The 20151-nt window shown below is 43.3% G+C and overlaps 1 protein-coding gene across 2 annotated transcripts in view; it reads right to left on the bottom strand.

Annotated features, from left to right (window-relative positions):
* Positions 1-20151, bottom strand: part of Ppil2 (peptidylprolyl isomerase like 2) — a 39687-nt gene that overhangs the window by 1785 nt on the left and 17751 nt on the right. Inside the window, exons 11-20 of one of the 2 annotated variants that reach the window (XM_078038833.1) lie at positions 18536-18611; positions 18119-18225; positions 17423-17530; positions 17038-17071; positions 16349-16466; positions 2300-2356; positions 1534-1606; positions 1382-1444; positions 1119-1255; positions 688-790 (exon numbers count right to left, since the gene is read on the bottom strand). In XM_078038833.1, coding sequence (XP_077894959.1) covers positions 694-790; positions 1119-1255; positions 1382-1444; positions 1534-1606; positions 2300-2356; positions 16349-16466; positions 17038-17071; positions 17423-17530; positions 18119-18225; positions 18536-18611 — 870 coding nt within the window. In that variant the 3' untranslated portion in view covers positions 688-693. The remainder of the gene's footprint in view (positions 1-687; positions 791-1118; positions 1256-1381; positions 1445-1533; positions 1607-2299; positions 2357-16348; positions 16467-17037; positions 17072-17422; positions 17531-18118; positions 18226-18535; positions 18612-20151) is intronic. The other variant, XM_005334480.5, reaches the window with a different exon arrangement.

Genomic DNA, 20151 nt, shown 5'->3' with positions numbered 1-20151 from the left:
GTCGAAACAGACTAGGGGACTGGGGTTGTGGCTCAGAGGTAGAGCACTTGCGAGGCCCTGGGTTTGATCCTCAGCACCACATAAAAATAAATTTATTAAAGATATTGTATCCAATTACAACTAAAAAAAAAAAGAAAAAAGAAAAAAACTAGGGAAAGCCTGGGGATGAGGCTCGGGATAAGTGGTAGAGTGCTTAGGCCCTGGGTTTGATCCCCAGTACGCTTAAAAAAAAAAAAAAAAAAACACTAGGGAGTCCCAGCTTCCAGAAGCTCAGGATCATGTCTGGAGTCGTCTGAGAATCTGTGTTTCTAACAAGGTCCCAAGTGGTACCAGAAGATCAGAGCATATGGACTGTCCTGAGATGACAGAAAAAAGGGTAAGAAGGGTAAGGAAAGCACAGGAGGAGACAAGGCCTTTCTCACTAACCTGGGCCTGACCACAGGAGACCAGAGCCCCATGTGGGGTCTAGGGCAGGACCCAAGGCTGGGCTCAAGCTTGGAAAGAAGCAAGGAATCCCAACACCAGGTGAAGGATGGGGAAGCCAAGGTCCCAGGGGCCAGTAAAGGGGACCCAGGCAACAGGCAAGAGCTTTATTGGATCACAGCCTGAAAGATGGGCAGAAAGGTCAGGAATACAGGCACAAACCTCCCCCAACCCTTCATCCCTACCAGGATCCAGAGTAACCACCTGCTGCTACCAGGAGCTGAAGTCCCCAAAACCCCGGCTGGGCTTTTTCTTGGATATGGAGGCAGCTGTACTGGTTGATGGTTCTTCTTCAGCTGCTCGTTTCCTGAGAAAACAAACACGCTACAGCAGCCACACATGTGCCAGGAGCCCATGCCCTCCCACATCCCTCTCAAAATGAACTGAAACCTCTACTGGCCCTCCCCTCATAGAAATCCCATAACTCCCAGTGCTGAGATTCTTTGGCCTGCACAGAAGCCCTGCCCAAACCTGTATGGAATAGTCCCTGTGGCTGCAGTGTCCTCCAGGGCACAAGTTCAGTCCCATGTCTAAATTAGGTTTTCTTGCCACTGCCTGATCTGCCTATGGGAGCACTGTAGAAAATGGGTCCTAGCTTTTGGGAGGGATATGGCAGAGCCACCTGCCCTACTCACGTGGCAGCTGGATTGATGTACTTGCCCACCCCTTGGCGATATGTCTGGGGGCCCTGGCTCCCAGGCTGAGGCTGGCTGGACTTCACCTTGGCCTCTGGGGCCACTTCAAGCTGTGTCTTCTTCCGCTCCTGTGCAATCTGGAGAGGAACAGGACTGTGGGTGACCTGGAGTGTCTTGGAGATGTGGAGGTCCTTCTGCCCCAGTGAGGACTGACATAGCTTGCCCAAAGCCCTCCCAGGGTGGTAGCACTGTGCCCTCCTTACCTGGGCATCTGCCTCCTCATAGGGGTCTACAAACACTGTGGTGGCATCAATGCGGACCTCCTCCTGGTGGCATATGGGCAAGTTGAATGAGTAAACAGCAGGCTCCCCTGCACCACTAGGCAGTGGCCCCTATGCTTTCCCTGGCTACATACCTTAGGGCGGTCAGTTTTGGGGTCGCTTTCCACATTCTCCATGGCTGTCAGTGTGTCAAAGCCCCCAACAACCCTGGAGCAGAGGGACAGGTGAGTATGCATGTGCCCTGGGGCAGCACACCTCAAAGTCCCTGAGGCACACCAGAATAGGAACTGGCCCAAGATATGGGGCCCCATGAAATCACCACCCAATCAGATTGGCCTGACTCCTTGGGCAGCAGCAGAGCTGCTGGAGGGGCTGAAAGAGAGAAGGTAAATAGACCATAACTGGGTCCAGATCCAACTCCCAGTTATTTGGATAGAACTACATCTGTTGCTTCCATATTTCTGTGTCTGTTTTATGCCAGAACCCCAGATGACCATGTGGCCCATCAAGCTGGAGATATCATCTAGGCCTTTATGGGAAAGTCTGCCAACCCCCACACCTGGAGCATGAAGAGAAAGATAGGACCTGGCCCTGACCTCCAACCTGGGTACTATCCAAAGGGTACCCAGAGTGGGAAAGTGGAAGGTCTGAGCCAGGGCAGCTGGCCAGGTTGGGCTGGGACTTGTCTCTTCTTGTCAACCCAACAGGTCTGGAGAGCTCTCTCCACTCTCCACAGAAATACCCCATACCCCACTCTACAGCCACAGCCTCAGCAGAAACATTACAAGGGCACAACAGGCACAAGCTCAAGTTAGGAAGAGGCAGTGAGAGATCCCAGCTGGGGAAAGAATGGCCTGGCCCAAGTGGACACCCCCAACTTCACGCAGCAGCTGCTCTTACCTTCCAAAGATGGTGTGCTTCTTGTCCAGGTAAGCACAGGAACGGAATGTGATAAAGCTGGGGAAGAAGGAAGAGAGGTTGAGGGAATTCTGTGAGCTATCCCACCCAGCCTAGCTCTTCTCAGTGACTGCTGGGTCCATAGCAGGAACCCACTGCCCTCCAGGGCCTGCTCTGCGAACCCACAGCTTCTGCATGTATATCATGCACATCTGACTCCCACATACTGCCTGTCCAAAACAAGTTGTTAGCTAAGGCCCACCAAATTAACCCCAGATCTGTGACTCCCCAGAATAAAGCACAGCAGTTGGCCTCCTTGGCTGTTACCAACCTCCTATTGGGTAGACCCCATGCCCTGCTTGAGTCTATTCAAGTGGCTGCTTTAAGAAGAAGCCAGCTGGGATGAGAGAACCAGAGCCCTGTACTACCATAAGCCCTGCTGGAAGGACGAAGGACACCAAACCAGGAAAAGGAGGCTGCCACGCAAGAGTGGGAGTAAAGGAATTGAGAAACTAGGGTAATATAAATTCACAAAGACCCAGAAAATTACTGCATCTAATCTGATATAAAAATGGGGAAGAATTAAAATGCACAATGACACTGACATGTGAGAAGGCCGGGGTGACTGGAAGGAAAGCTCTCCAGGTGTGTTGTCTAGGGGAAGGTAATGTACTAGAAGGTGATGTACTAGTAATTTTATACTTTAGCTCAGAAGTTAAAACATCTAACTTTCAAACAAGGAGAAAGAAGAAGAAATAAAAAATAAAAATAAAAAAAAAAAAACATAAAAAGAGTGACTTGAAAACACAAAGTAAGATCCTAGGAAACAGTATACCAACTGGAAGTTAAGCACACACTTAAGACTGTCAGAATGAACTTCTATACGAACTAGTCCTTGAAACTGTAGCCGGAGCAATTAGACAAAAGAAAGAAATCAAAAGGGATACAAATAGGAAAAGGAGAACTCAAACTATCCCTATTTGCCAACGACATGATTCTATATTTAGAAGATCCAAAAAATTCCACCAGAAAGCTTCTAGAACTCATAAACAAATTCAGTAGGTCTTATAGAATATAAAATTAACACCCATAAACCAATTGTATTCCAATATACTAATGATGAATCAGCTGAAAGAGAAATCAGGAAAATTATCCTGTTCACAATATCCTCAAAAAACATTCAATAATTGGGAATTAATCTAACAAAATCAGTAAAAGACCTCTACAATGAAAACTACAGAACACTAAAGAAAGAAATTAAAGAAGACCTTAAAAGATGGAGATCTTCCATGTTCTTGGATAGGCAAAATTAATATTGTCAAAATGGGGACTGGGGATGTGGCTCAAATGGTAGCGTGCTTGCCTAGCATGCATGAGGCACTGGGTTTGAGTCTCAGCACCACATAAAAATAAAATAAAGATATTGTGTCCACCTAAAAATAAAAAATAAAAAAACTAAAAAATATTTTTAAAAAGTATTGTCAAAATGGCCATACTACCAAAAGGGCTACACAGATTTAATGTAATTCTTATTAAAATTCTAATGATGTTCTTCATAGAAAAATAAGAGGCCCAGAATAGCCAAAATAATCCTTACCAAGAAAAGTGACACAGGAAGCATCACTATATCAGACATTAAATTATATTGCAGAGCTCTAGTAACAAAAATAGCATGGTATTGGCACTGAAACAGACACAAAGACCAATGGAACAAAATAAAAGATGCAGAGATATAACCACATAAATACAGTTATCTAATACTAGACAAAGGCACCATAAACACACATTTGAGAAAACAGAGTGAAATCCATATGAAGTAGAATGAAATTGAACCCCTATCTCTCACTCTGCACAAAACTCAACTCAAAGTAGATCAAGGACTGAGGCATTAGAGCAGAGACCCTGTGCTTACCAGAAGAAAAAGTAAGCTCGACTCTCCATCCTGTTGGCTTAGAAACTGACTTACTCAACAAAATTCCTAAAGCACAAGAAGTAAAATCAAGAATCAATAAATGGGATGGTATCAAACTAAGATGCTTCTTCATAGCAAAGGAAACAATCAAGAATGTGAACAGAGAGCCTTCAGAATGGGAGAAAATCTTTGCCAACTGCACCTCAGCTAGAGCATTAATGTCTAGGATATACAAAGAACTCAAAAAACTTAACATCAAAACAACAAAATAACCCAATAAATAAATGGGCAAAGGAACTGAACAGGCACTTCACAGGAGAATAAATACAAATAGTCAAAAAATAAATGAAAAAAATGTTCAACATCTCCAGCAATTAAAGGAATGCAAATTAAAATTATAACGAGATTCCATCTTACTCCAGTCAGAATGGCAATTATCAAAAATACAAGTAGGAGCTGGGGCTGTGGCTCAAGCAGTAGCATGGCATGCCTGGCATGACGGGGCCCTGCGTTCGATTCTCAACACCACATAAAAATAAAATAAAGATATTGTGTCCACATGAAACTAAAAAATAAACATTAAAAAAAAAAAGAATACAAGTAACAGGGGCTGGGGCTGGGGCTCAGCAGTAGACCGCTCACCTAGCAAGGGTGGGACCCGGGTTCGATCTTCAGTACCACATAAAAATAAAGGCATTGTGTTGTGTCCATCTACACATCAAAAAAAAAAAAAAGAATACAAGTAACAATAAATGTTGGTGAGGATGTGTAGGAAAAGGTACACTTATATTGGTGGGAATGCAAATTGGTGCTACCACTACAGAAAGCAGAATGGAGATTCTTTAGAAAACTTGAAATGGAACCACCATTTGACCCAGTTATCCCAATCCTCGGTTTGTACCTAAAGGACTTAAAATCAGCATACTACAGTAATGCAGCCACATTAATGTTTATAGAAGCTCAATTCACAATAGCTAAGCTATGGAACCAACCTAGGTGTCCTTCAACAGATGAATGGATAAAGAAAATGTGGCCAGGCGCATATGCATATCTGTAATCCCAGCAGCTTGGGAGGCTGAGACAGGAGAATTGCAAGTTCAAAGCTAGCCTTAGCAACTTAGTGAGTCAATAAGCAACTCAGTGAGACCCTGTCTCTAAATAAAATACAAAACAGGGGTGGGGATGTGGCACAGTGATCAAGTACGCCTGAGTTCAATCCTTGATACAAAAAAAAAAAAAGGGCTGGGGATGTGGCTCAGCAGTAGTGCGCTCGCCTGGCATGCGTGCGGCCCGGGTTTGATCCTCAGCACCACATACAAACAAAGATGTTGTGCCCGCTTGAGAACTAAAAAAAAAAAAAAAAAAAAAAAAACCTCTCTCTCTCCCTCTCCCTCTTGAAAGAAAGAAAGAAAGAAAGAGAGAGAGAGAGAGAGAGAGAGAGAGAGAGAGAGAGAGAGAGAGAGAGAGAGAAAGAAAGAAAGAAAGAAAGAAAGAAAGAAAGAAAGAAAGAAAATGTGGGATATATACACAATGGAACATTACTCAACCATTCAACTATAAAGAAGAATGAAACTGGAGACTATCATGCTAAGTGAAAAAAGATAATCCCAGGGAGACCAGAAGATGGCGGCGAAGGGAGTGCATCACCCCAGTGTGCCGCGTCACTGAGCCAGAGAAAGACGATGAGAAACGGCTGAAGGCTATCTTGTTGGGAATTTCCAGTGAAATTGAGGTGCTCCAGAATCTAGTGGACAGATTTCCATCGTGCGAGGTTCGGCTGTGGGAGCTCCATTTCTCCGCACGGAGGGTCGCATAGCCTGATAAGCGATCGCCCCGCGGCTGGAGTCTGTGGTGCGCGCTGGGGATCGGCAAGGTGCCGGAGCGGGGGAACAGCGACACGGATTCGGGGGGCTCCCGCCAGTGATACATTGGCAGCACTTAGTGCTGAGTTCCGGCTTTGAGACAGGAGAGAAGCGGTGGTTCAGTCACCGGTCGGACCACAGAGGAGGACAGCAGCCGCCATCTCGGTGAGATGATATAATCATCCCATTGTTCTACTGATCTCAGCTCATTCAGCTACGGAACAGGGGATTTCAGGCTGGTATTTGCCTGCGTCTAGCAGACAGATTTCTTGCTCAGGATCGGGACTGGGGATCTTGTGGAGAATACTCTTAGAGGCTCCTGCCTGGCAAGGCGTGCGCCAGGCACTGAGCAGCGGGACTCGGGTTCCCGGGGCTAACCTGGCCCAGGTCTGAGGAATCTGCGGAGACTGCCGGTGGAGGCCAGCTCCAAGTGGAGCGTGCGCTGAGCTTGGGGCGACTGGGTTCTGACTCCCAGAACAGTTTTGGCCTGGGGCTGGGGAACCCGTGGGGGTCGCCCGCTGGGGGAGAGTGTATCGGGAACAGAAAGGCGGGGTTCTTGCTACCTAAGCTGCTTTGGCCCAAGGCTAGGGAACCTGCGGTGACTGCTTCTCAGCCAGGGTCCTGCTGGGTGCTGTGGGGGCAGAGTGGAACTTCCACCTGCGCCCAGAGCAGGCCAAGTGACCCGCCGGCGTGGTATCATGACACCACAAATGCAGCTGGGGCTGAAGAGAGAAGCCGCCCACGCCTAGAATAGGACCAGCGAACCTGCGGCGCGGTAGCCAAGTAACCTCATTTGGAGTACGGGCTGTGCAGAGCTGCCTTCTGAGCAAGCAGGGCAGGTATACCAGTGGCCCACTGGCAAGACAGGCCAGGTAGCTTGCCAACGTGGTGGACACGTAACACCGAGGCAGTCGCGTCACACTGGTTGGAGTGGGGGTGGAGCAGGGTCGCCGCCCGGGTCCGGAGGGGGCTCAGCAACCCGTTGGAGAGGTAGTCAGGTACCCCCATTGGGAGTGGGGGCTGTGCAGAACTGCCACCCACCGGCCTAGAGGCCTGCCAGCGTGGTAGACACGTCACACCAATTGGAGTGGGGACCCAGCAGAGCCGCCACCCACATCCAGATCAGGACCAACGACCCCAGGGTGTGGTAGTTACGTTACCACAATTGGAGTGGGGTCAGAGCAGAACAGCCACCCGTGCCCGCAGTGGGGGCAGACCTGCGACCAATTAGCGTGGTAGACAGACCACCCTAATTAGAGGAGGAGCACAGCCACTACCCGCCCTGCAAGGGAGACTTCCCAACTATACAAGAACAATATAAATAAATAGAGGGTAAATTTCAAAAACACAACAGTTGCACCAAGCAGAAAGAAACGCGAGCAGTATGAAAAGACAAGAAAGGACCACAAGCAATGCAGGTCAACTCAACTTTAGAAGAGGTAATAGCTGCAACAGATGGAATGTCAGATAAAGAGTACAGGATATATATGCTTCAGATGATCTGGAGTCTCAAGGAAGACATGAGACAGCAAAATCAGACAATGAAAGATCACATTGACAAACAAATCCAGGAAGTAAAAGGTCAATTTCACAGGGAGATAGAGGTAATAAAAAACAAACAAATAGAAATCCTAGAAATGCAGGAAACATAAACCAACTTAAAAACTCAATTGAGAATACTACCAGCAGAGTAGATCACTTAGAAGAGAGAACATCAGACAATGAAGACAAAGTATTTCAACTGGAAAAGAACATAGACAGCTCAGCAAGTCTGCTAAGAAACCATGAGCAGAACATCCAAGAATTATGGGACAATATCAAAAGACCAAATTTAAGAGTCATTGGGATACAGAAGGCACAGAGCTCCAAACCAAAGGAATAAACAGACTATTCAGTGAAATTATACGAGAAAACTTCCCAGACTTGAAGAATGAGACAGAATCACAAATCCTAGAAGCCTACAGGACGCCGAATGTGCAAAATCATAAGAGATCCACACCTAGATACATTATTTTTTTTTTTTTAAAGAGAGAGTGAGAGAGGAGGGAGAGAGAGAGAGAGAATATTTTTTTTAATATTTATTTTTCAGTTCTCGGCGGACACAACATCTTTGTTGGTATGTGGTGTTGAGGATCGAACCCGGGCTGCACGCATGCCAGGCGAGCGCGCTACCGCTTGAGCCACATCCCCAGCCCCCACACCTAGATACATTATAATGAAGATGTCCAACATACAGAATAAGGAGAGAATTTTAAAAGCTGCAAGAGAAAGAAAGCAGATTACATTTAGGGGCAAACCAATCAGGATAACAGCTGATCTCTCAACACAGACTCTGAAAGCTAGAAGATCCTGGAATAACATATTTCAAACACTGAAAGAAAATGGGTTCCAACTAAGAATTGTGTATCCGGCGAAATTAAGCTTCAGGATAGAAGATGAAATTAAAACCTTCCACGATAAACAAAAGTTAAAAGAATTTGCAGCTAGAAAACCATCTCTTCAAAAAATCCTTGGCAAAACATTACAGGAAGAGGAAATGGAAAATAACATTGAAAACCAACAATGGGAGATAGGACAGTAAAGGGGGGAAAGTAGTCAAAGAGGATAACAAATCAGATTTAGTAACATCAATAAACAAATATGGCTAGAAGAACAAATCATATCTCAATAATAACCCTAAATGTTAATGGCTTAAACTCACCAATTAAGAGACACAGGCTAGTAGAATGGATCACAAAACAAGACCCAACAATATGCTGCCTACAGGAGACACATTTGATAGAAAAAGATATTCATAGACTGAAGGTGAAAGGTTGGAAAAAATCATACCACTCATATGGAATGCGGAAACAAGCAGGAGTGTCCATACTCATATCTAATAAAATAGATTTCAAGCCAAAGTTAATCAAAAGGGATAAAGAAGGACACTTCATACTGCTCAAGGGAACCATACACCAACAAGACATAACAATCATAAATATATATGCCCCAAATAATGGTGCAACTGTGTTCATCAAGCAAACTCTTCTCAAGTTCAAGAGTCTAATAGACCAACATACAATAATCATGGGAGACTTCAACACACCTCTCTCACCACTGGACAGATCTTACAAACAAAAGTTAAATAAGGAAACTATAGAACACAATTAACAACCTAGACTTAATTGACATATATAGACTATACCACCCAAAATCAAGTAGTTACACTTTTTTCTCAGCAGCACATGGAACCTTCTCAAAAATAGACCATATATTATGTCACAGGGCAACTCTTAGACAATATAAAGGGGTAGAGATAATACCATGCATCTTATCTGATCATAATGGAATAAAACTGAAAATCAATGATAAAAGAAGGAAGGAAAAAAATCAAGCATAACTTGGAGAATGAACAATAGGTTGCTGAATGATCAATGGGTTTTAGAAGACATCAAGGAGGAAATTAAAAACTTCCTAGAGTTAAATGAAAACACAGACACAACATAACGGAATCTATGGGACACATTGAAAGCAGTTCTAAGAGGAAAATTCATTGCTTGGAGTTCATTCCTCAAAAAAAGAAAAAACCAACAAATAAATGATCTCATACTTCATCTCAAAATCCTAGAAAAAGAAGAGCAAAACAACAGCAAAAGAAGTAGAAGGCAAGAAATAATTAAAATCAGAGCTGAAATAAATGAAATTGAAACAAAAGAAACAATTGAAAAAATTGACAAGACTAAAAGTTGTTTTTTTGAAAAAATAAATAAAATTGACAGACCCTTAGCCATGCTAACGAAGAGAAGAAGAGAGAGAACTCAAATTACTAACATACGGGATGAAAAAGGTAATATCACAACAGACACTTCAGAAATACAGAAGATAATCAGAAATTATTTTGAATCCTTATACTCCAATAAAATAGAAGATAGTGACGGCATAGATAAATTCCTTAAGTCTTATGATCTGCCCAGATTGAGTCAGGAGGATATAGACAACCTAAACAGACCAATAACAATAGAGGAAATAGAAGAAACCATCAAAAGATTACCAACTAAGAAAAGCCCAGGACCGGATGGGTATACAGCAGAGTTTCACAAAACCTTTAAAGAGGAACTAACACCAATACTTTTCAAGCTATTTCAGGAAATAGAAAAAGAGGGAGAACTTCCAAATTCATTCTACGAGGCCAACATCACCCTGATTCCGAAACCAGATAAAGACACTTCAAAGAAAGAAAACTACAGACCAATATCTCTAATGAACCTTGATGCAAAAATCCTCAATAAAATTCTGGCGAATCGGATTCAAATACATATCAAAAAAATTATACACCATGATCAAGTAGGATTCATCCCTGGGATGCAAGGCTGGTTCAATATACGGAAATCAATAAATGTTATTCACCACATCAATAGACTTAAAAATAAGAACCATATGATCATCTCAATAGATGCAGAAAAAGCATTTGACAAAGTACAGCATCCCTTTATGTTCAAAACTCTAGAAAAATTAGGGATAACTGGAACATATCTCAACATTGTAAAAGCAATCTATGATAGCCACAGGCCAGCATCATTCTGAATGGAGAAAAATTGAAGGCATTCCCTCTAAGATCTGGTACAAGACAGGGATGCCCTCTCTCACCACTTCTGTTCAACATAGTCCTCGAAACACTGGCCAGAGCAATTAGACAGTCGAAAAAAATTAAAGGCATAAAAATAGGAAAAGAAGAACTTAAATTATCACTATTTGCAGATGATATGATCCTATACCTAGCAGACCCAAAAGGGTCTACAAAGAAGCTATTAGAGCTAATAAATGAATTCAGCAAAGTGGCAGGATATAAGATCAACACGCATAAATCAAAGGCATTCCTGTATATCAGCGACAAATCCTCTGAAACGGAAATGAGGACAACTACTCCATTCACAATATCCCCCCAAAAAATAAAATACTTGGGAATCAACCTAACAAAAGAGGTGAAAGATTTATAGAATGAAAATTACAGAACCCTAAAGAAAGATATAGAAGAAGACCTTAGAAGATGGAAAAATATACCCTGCTCATGGATAGGCAGAACTAACATCATCAAAATGGCGATATTACCAAAAGTTCTCTATAAGTTCAATGCAATGCCAATCAAAATCCCAACGGCATTTCTTGTAGAAATAGATAAAAGAATCATGAAATTCATATGGAATAATAAAAGACCCAGAATAGCAAAAACAATGCTAAGCAGGAAGTGTGAATCAGGCGGTATAGCGATACCAGACTTCAAACTATACTACAGAGCAATAGTAACAAAAACAGCATGGTACTGGTACCAAAACAGGCAGGTGGACCAATGGTACAGAATAGAGGACACCGTAACCAATCCACAAAACTACAACTATCTTATATTTGATAAAGGGGCTAAAAGCATGCAATGGAGGAAGGATAGCATCTTCAACACATGGTGCTGGGAAAACTGGAAATCCATTTGCATCAAAATGAATCTGAATCCCTCTCTCTCGCCATGCACAAAAGTTAACTCAAAATGGATCAAGGAGCTTGATATTAAATCAGAGACACGGCATCTGATAGAAGAAAAAGTTGGTTATGATCTACATACTGTGGGATCGGGCCCCAAATTCCTCAATAGGACACCCATAGTGCAAGAGTTAACAACTAGAATCAACAAATGGGACTTACTCAAACTAAAAAGTTTTTTTCTCAGCAAAAGAAACAATAAGAGAGATAAACAGGGAGCCTACATCCTGGGAACAAATCTTTAATCCACACACTTCAGATAGAGCCCTAATAACCAGAATATACAAAGAACTCAAAAAATTAGACAATAAGATAACAAATAACCCAATCAATAAATGGGCCAAGGACCTGAACAGACACTTCTCAGAGGAGGACATACAATCAATCAATAAGTACATGAAAAAATGCTCACTATCGCTAGCAGTCAGAGAAATGCAAATCAAAACCACCCTAAGATACCATCTCACTCCAGTAAGATTGGCAGCCATTAGGAAGTCAAACAACAATAAGTGCTGGAGAGGATGCGGGGAAAAGGGCACTCTTGTTCATTGCTGGTGGGACTGCAAATTGGTGCAGCCAATTTGGAAAGCAGTATGGAGATTTCTTGGAAAGCTGGGAATGGAACCACCATTTGACCCAGCTATTCCCCTTCTCGGTTTATTCCCTAAAGACCTAATAAGAGCATGCTACAGGGACACTGCTACATCGATGTTCATAGCAGCACAATTCACTATAGCAAGATTATGGAATCAGCCTAGATGCCCTTCAATAGATGAATGGATAAAAAAAATGTGGCATTTATACACAATGGAGTATTACTCTGCATTAAAAAATGACAAAATCATAGAATTTGGAGGGAAATGGATGGCATTAGAGCAGATTATGCTAAGTGAAGCTAGTCAATCTTTAAAAAACAAATACCAAATGACCCCTTTGATATAAGGGGAGTAAACAAGGACAGGGTAGGGACGAAGAGCTTGAGAAGAAGATTTACATTAAACAGGGATGAGAGGTGGGAGGGAAAGGGAGTGAGAAGGGAAATTGCATGGAAATAGAAGGCGATCCTCAGGGTTATACAAAATGATATATAAGAGGAAAGGAGGGGTAAGACAAGATAATATAAATGGAAGAAATGATTTACAGTAGAAGGGGTAGAGAGAGAAAAGGGGAGGGGAGGGGAGGGGAGGGGGGATAGTAGAGAATAGGACAGACAGCAGAATACATCAGACACTAGAAAGGCAATATGTCAATCAATGGAAGGGTAACTGATGTGATACAGCAATCTGTATATGGGGTAAAGTTGGGAGTTCATAACCCGCTTGAATCAAACTGTGAAATATGATGTATTAAGAACTATGTAATGTTTTGAACGACCAATAATAAAAAAAAAAAAGATAATCCCCAAAAAACAAAGGCTGAATGTTCTGATATGTGGATGCTACCATACAATAAGAGAGGGGGAAGGAAGAATATTATTCTTTGGATTAGACAAAGGGGAATGAAGGGAAGGGAGAAAGATGGGAATAGAAAAGACAGTAGAATGAATCAGACAAAACTTTCCTATGTTCATATATGAATATATGACCAATGAAATCCACATCATGTTCAACTACAAGAATGGGATCCTAATTCAAATAAGTTATACTCCATGTATATATATTATATCAAAATACAATCTACTGTCGTGTATATCTAAAACAAACAAAAAATACTGTCAGGGTAAACTAAAATAAAACAAAATCCAAGTGTATGCCTTTAAATAAAAGCTCTACAAAGTTCAGAATATAAAAAGCTGAAAGTAAAGGGGTAGAAGAAGACATCAAAAGGGAAAGAAGGCAAGAAATGTCTTGGGGGCAAGTCATCAGGAGGCACAAAGCTACTCCCCAGGCAGTGGAGTAGGTAAGCACAACCCTTCTGTGATAGCATCATGCTACCCCCATCCCTGACAACCAGCATAGGCCTTGCCAACAAGACACACAGGACTGAACCACCAGGCCACACTGAACACATCACCTGGCCAAAGGAGCCCACCAGGCTGACCACACACAAGGCTCTCTAGTAAGTCTCATGTCAAACCTGCAATTATGCAGACCTGAATTCTGCCTTCCAGCAGTTCTCTTGCTGATTTCTAACACAGTAAAAGAAGCTAAGAAAGAGAATAAAATGAGCTTGAAGGATACAAAAGAAAAAAGGTGAGGGAAAACAAAGATGAAAAAAAAAGTCTAAAATTCTTCGAGTAAAATGGGAGTTCATAATCCACTTGAATCAAATATATGAAATATGATATGTCAAGAGCTTTGTAATGTTTTGAACAACTAATAATAAAAAAAGAAAAAAATAAATAAATAAAATTCTTTGAGGATACTAAAGTTATCAGAACTAGTACAAAACAATATTAGAAATAAAAAAAGAAGGCAAATGGCCCACATTGTTTTAAAGTCTAGTTAATCTGAAAAATTATAAGTAAGGTGCAAAAAATAAGTAAGTCAGGAATATTGGCTCACATCTGTAATCCCAGCTCCTTGATAGGATCACAAGTTTGCAAGCAGCCAGGCAACTTAGCAAGACCCTGTATCCAAAAAAAAAAAATGCTGGGAAAAACAGTGTGCAGCTCAGTGGTAGAGTGGCCTATCCAGCAGATAGAAGACCCTGGGTTTATTTCCCAGTCACAAAAAAATAAACAATAGGACAAAACTTTCCTATGTTCATATGTGAATATATGACCAATGAAACTCCACATCATGTTCAACCACAAGAATGGGATCCTAATTCAAATAAGTTAGATTCCATAAACAAAGTACCCCCCATAAAACAAAACAACAAAAACAAATGTACCCAAAGTACTTGGAAATAAAGTTAAGAGGAGGGCTGGGGATATAGCTCAGCTGGTAGAGTGCTTGCCTTGCATGCACAAGGCCCTGGATTCAATCCCCAGTACACAAAAAAGGAAAAAAGGAAAGAAAGAAAGCTGAGAAGAGATTAAGAGGGCAACTAACAATGACCAGCAAGCTGTGAATGAGGAATACACCCTTCAAATGTACAGGGCTGGTGGTATAGTTTGGTGAGAGAGTTTGCCTAGCATATTTGAAGCCCTGTGTTTGATCCCTAGCACCTCTAAAAAAAAGTAGACTTCATCTGTCTTCATGGTAAAGAGTAAATAAAGCTAAAAGTGGAGAAAGTGAAAAGAAAACTGGAGGAAGCAATCAAAGGTAGAAACAGAAAACAATTACACAGAAACTAAAAACAGATAAATCTTTCATGAACAAGGAAGGAACAGACTGCTTGGGAATGAGAAAGGAGATGTCAGCACTGAGACAAAGAGAACTCGGGATTCCATGGAAACAACTAAAATTCTGGGACACATGAGTCAAATTCTTGTCAAACAGACAAAATTCTGGCTGGGTGTACAGAGGAAGCCCTGAGGGAAGCAGCACATCATTATGTGCTGTCCTTGGCCAACTATTAACACCTGGGGACACTAGTATAATTTTAACTATTCTAGTCCATAAAGCCTGCTAGTGCACACCTTTCCCACCCATGCCTGATCAAGCCAGTTCACATGACCAAGACCACATTACAGTGAGGACAGAAAAGTGATCATCTTGACAAAGGGTAATAAAAAAAGTCTCTGGCAATTCATCTAACCTCTCCTAAAAACCAGGTCCAGTGACAAATATTATCAGATGGCAAAACCACATTTCAGAGTGGCAGGATGCCTATGTCTTCTGCCCCAACAGGTCATAGTGACATCAATATGACTGAGGCACATACAGGGAAGTGGACACCAGATTTTACTGATGGACTTGAATATCTAGAAAACCCAGGAAATTCTTCTTAAAAACTCTAATTTTGATAAAGTAGCTAGATATAAAATAGTTTTACTCTACATAAGCAATAATCACAATTTAGAAAAAATCCATTTACAAAAATACTACAAATTATAAATTTATATATTATATATAAAAGAAATTATAAAAATTCTTAAGTAGTTTTATTCAGGAAAACAGGGGACCATAAGAAATCGCACTAAAAGATAAAAAGACATATAGGCCAGGGGTGTGGCTCAGTGGTGTAAGCCCTGAGTTTGACCCCTAGCACACACATTCAAAAATGACATATCCAAAAGTAAAGTCAAGCCAAATTCTTAAGTAATGAATAAATGAAATATGAATACCTATTCTTTAAAAATACAGGTGCCTGACTCCTTCCAACATAACCAGGCATCCACAGGCCCTGCTGCCATCCTCCTGTAGCCATGGTCCATACACAGAGGCCTCTCTGTCCCCCAACTACACCTCCAGCACCTGTCCCCTGCATGCCTCCCTCCCAATGTGCTAATCCAATACACTGAACTCCCCTGGCATGTCCTCCTGGTCACTCACACAGTCCGGTTCCATCGGCTTTCCTCTAAGAGGCCTTTACCTCTGATAAACTGCTGGATGCTGCTCTCATAGGAACACATGCAGTTCTAAATAGTAACTTGCTTGGGGATTTCTTTTTTTTTTGCGGGGGGCAACAGTGCTGGAGATCAAACCCAGAGCCTCATGCAAATTAGGCAAGCGTTCTACCACTAAGCTACATCCCCAGCCCAGGGGGCTCCCCCTTTTGAGTGCAGGGATACCCACTCAGCCTAGGTGTGCTATATAATTTAGATTTGATTCGGGCCTAGCACAACCTTTAAGAAGAGGAAGACACTGCAGGAAACTTTGGGTCCCTCCCCAGGTCATCCCATGGCAGCCCCACTGGGCCAACTGGACCCACACTTACAACTGAGACTTGTTGGTGTTCGGCCCCGAGTTGGCCATGCTGAGGATGCCTCGTCCTGTGTGAGAGAGATTGGGCCGGAACTCATCTCTGAAGGGCTTTCCCCAGTATGACTCACCTCCTAGAACATGAAGAAAAACAGTCAGTTGGCAGCCCTAAAACCTGATTCCCAAGGGGTATTGGCAATTCATTGGAGCAGGAGTACTTTAGAAAAAGCCCTTGGACCTGAGGCATCACATTGCCAACCTCCCCTGGACTCCATCACCTTCACATAGGCTGAGTGTTGATCACTCAGCCCTGTCCCCAAAAAGCCAGGGAATAGAACTCTAAAGCTACAAGGCATTATCATTGCACCATGCTGGGTGAAGCAGCTGAAAGGCAGTATGAGGTTTGAGATTCAGCAGGAGGGAAGCCAGCCCAGGATCTAAGGCCCTCCAGCCTCCCTTTGTTTCTGATGAAGGGGTGCCTCTGAGGCCCTGGGAAGACACCACTACCCCAATTTTACAGGCCTCATAAGCACCTAAAACAGGAAAACAAAGGGACATGCCTGAGGTAGCACACAGTGCTGGTTAAGGTATAATCCTAATTCTTGTCTTCCACATTCTCTATCCAGAGCTCACCTCACCAACCTGCCCCTCACATCCCAAGGAATAGCCAATGGTGTCAGGGACAGGTGTAGCATTAGTACCTACCTGTGCCTGTGCCTGTGGGGTCTCCTCCTTGGATCTGCAAGAACAAAAGCCAGTGAGCTAGTCAGCCTGAGGCCACCTGCTGCCTTCCACTACACTGCCTGCCCTGCCTAAACATATTCCCCACCTACAAGGCAGGCTCACCAGAGGGGCTGAGGTTTCAGTGAGGACAACAGGCCTCCAGACCATCTTTCTGCCTGAACCCAGTTCTATATGGGTTGGAACTTAAAAGCTAGTCTTCAAGATATCTCATAGAGGATTCACCTACAAAATGTACACAGGCCACCAAGACCTGGCCCAGATGCCCACCCAAGGCAGAGACAAGCCCATTCAGCTCCCCCATGCCCACTGAGTCCATCTGTGGCTAATACTGACTGATGACACTCACCACAAAGTTCCTGATGGACCTGTGAAAGATGGTGCCATCATAATAGCACTTCTTGCAGAGCTTGATGAAGTTTTCGCAGGTTTTTGGTGTCTGAAAAATAGCCCAATGCTTCTGAGGCATGAAGCAGCCAAATTTAGGGTCACAAAAGCCACACAGGGCCTTTATCATGAGCAGGGATGGGCAGTTACCCAGACTACAGAGCAACAGAGACCCTAGTCCAGTATAGCCTCAACAAGGGGTCAAGAATGGTCCCAGAAACTAAAACAACAGGACATCTGCAACTACAGAGCAGAAGTGGAGTCGGGTCCCTTTTTTGGAATGTGTGCACACCTCCACACCTGCCCAGCAAGTGGTTGAGGAGATACATTATGCTGCTAACAGGGCCCCTGACACTGAAGCCAGGACACCACCTCAGCTTTCCCTGAGAGACAAGCTGGACTTGCTACAAGCATATTCTAACTATAGCTTCATGTTTAAGGCAAGGATGCTGAAATAAGACCCCATCCTTTGGGCTGGGGTTTTGGCTCAGTGACAGAGCACTTGCCTCACATATGAGAGGCACTGGGTTTCATCCACAGCACCACATAAAAATAAATAAACAAAATAAAGATATTAAAAAAAAAAAAGACCTCATCCTCTGAATAAGAATGCAGATAAGACCTCATATTGGGTGAGGGGACTGGCTGTCACACCTACCAAGTCGCAGTGCAGTTCCAGATTAAGATCACCTTTGTTGGTGTGCAACCGCACATAGCCCTTCTTCTTCACAAACTGGTAGCGTAGCACATCTTCATCAATAGCAGCTGTTAAACAGAGGCCCAAGCTCCAATCCCACCTTTCACCTGGGACAGCCCCTCTACCCAGTCCCCCTGACCTGTAAAGGCAGTGCAGGAGCTGAAGGCTGAAGGTCTGCCCTGTTCATAGGCAGACCTGTCTGGGAACCATGGGGTTTAGGGCCACAAGGGGCAGGCAGGGACTCAGTACTTAAAAGGGGGGTGCAGGAAATATCTGGACCCAAGTTGGGGATGGGCAGGACCTATGTGACAGGAAGGAGGCCCCATATGCTGCTACTGTGAACTTGTGTCCCCAGGGACCTAAGAATCAGGCAGCTACCTGCTTCATGTGTCGTCTCCGGCATCATGGCAGTGGAGGTGAAGGAAGCACTGACCTTCCCCGTGGAATAGTGGGCCTGCCAAGAAAAACATGCAGCTTAGGTCCTTCCCTATCCCTCTCTCAGCTTCCCTGACCACCACACACACACAGTCCCAGTGAGACAGCCAGCATTTTAAGGGCCTTTCCCAGTGCTCAGAATTGGAAGCCAGCAGGGCTAGAGGGACAAGGAGCATGGTAAAGGCCGTGGAAGGAGAGGCCAAGGCCAGGCCCAAGGGAGTAAAATTGGCCTGGGTGGGAACCAGTGGTCCACAGCCTCAACTAGGCTCCAACTTATGATGGAAGGTCAACACTGAGAATAAGTATCACAGAGGGCCAGCCTTCTCCAGGGATACAAGGGACTTGTTTCTAAAGATTTCAAATTGTTCTACATTAAGAGATAATCTCAGGGCTGGAGTTATGGCTCAGTGATAGAGCATCTGCCTAGCATGTGCAAGGCATTGGGTTCAATTCTAATTCTCAGCACCACATATAAATGAATAAAATAAAGGTCCATCAATCAACATCTAATAAAAAAAATTTAGAAAAAAAAATGATCACTTTAATCAAGAAAAAAACAAAGTCCTAATAAGTGTTATTTATTTTTTATTCTAAAGAGAAGACAAGGGGCTGGGGATGTGGCTCAAGCGGTAGCGTGCTCGCCTGACATGCATGCCGCCCGGGTTCAATCCTCAACACCACATACAAACAAATATTTTGTGTCCACCAAAAACTAAAAAATAAATATTAAATAAATAAATAAAGAGAATACAATAAAGTGGGCTTGCCCATAAGAAATGCAATGTGCTAAGGATGGCTGTGTTCCATTGGGAAGATTATAGGCAATGAACTTTTTTTTTTTTTTTTGGTATTAGTGATTGATCTCAGGGGCTTTTATCCACTGAACAACATCCCCAGCCCTTCTTATTTTTTATTTTGAGACAGGGTCTGGCCAAGTTATTGAGGGCCTTGCTAAATTGCTAAAGCTGCCTTTGAACTTGTGATCCTCCTGCCTCAGCCTCCCAAGCAGCTAGGATTACAGACATGTGCCACCATACCTAGCTGAACTTCTTTTTAATTTTCCAAAATTTTGTTCGTTAATTCTTCATGGGGGAGAGAAACTCAGAGCTAGCTACTCCCAGCCTCTGCTCTGCCTGCAGATCTAGCTCACCAGTCATGCCTGCACAGAGGAGAAAGAGATCTGGGCCTGAGAGACTGGGACAAATACCAACATTACCACTGCTGATGGAACCTCAAGGAGACATGGACAGGACATCCCAGGCAAAGCTCAGGTAGGCGGTCCCAAACATCTCAGCAGTCCCTGAAAGTCTCCCTGGCTTTACTGTAGGTTCCAGTACCAAGTGGGCCCTGTCTCCCTGCCACCACAGACCTCCAGGGTTTTTTTGTTTTTTTTTTTTGTCTTGTTTTGTTTTTGGTACTAGGGATTGAACTCAGGGGCACTCAACCACTGAGCCACATCCTCAGCCCTATTTTATATAGAGATATTGTCTCACTCAGTTGCTTAGTGACTCACTAAGTTGCTAAGGCTGGCTTTGAACTCGTAATCCTCCTGTCTCAGC

This window comes from Ictidomys tridecemlineatus, chromosome 2 (genome assembly GCF_052094955.1).
Source record: "Ictidomys tridecemlineatus isolate mIctTri1 chromosome 2, mIctTri1.hap1, whole genome shotgun sequence".
Taxonomy (NCBI): Eukaryota; Metazoa; Chordata; class Mammalia; order Rodentia; family Sciuridae; genus Ictidomys; species Ictidomys tridecemlineatus.
This window is presented reverse-complemented; position numbering and strand designations above follow the sequence as displayed.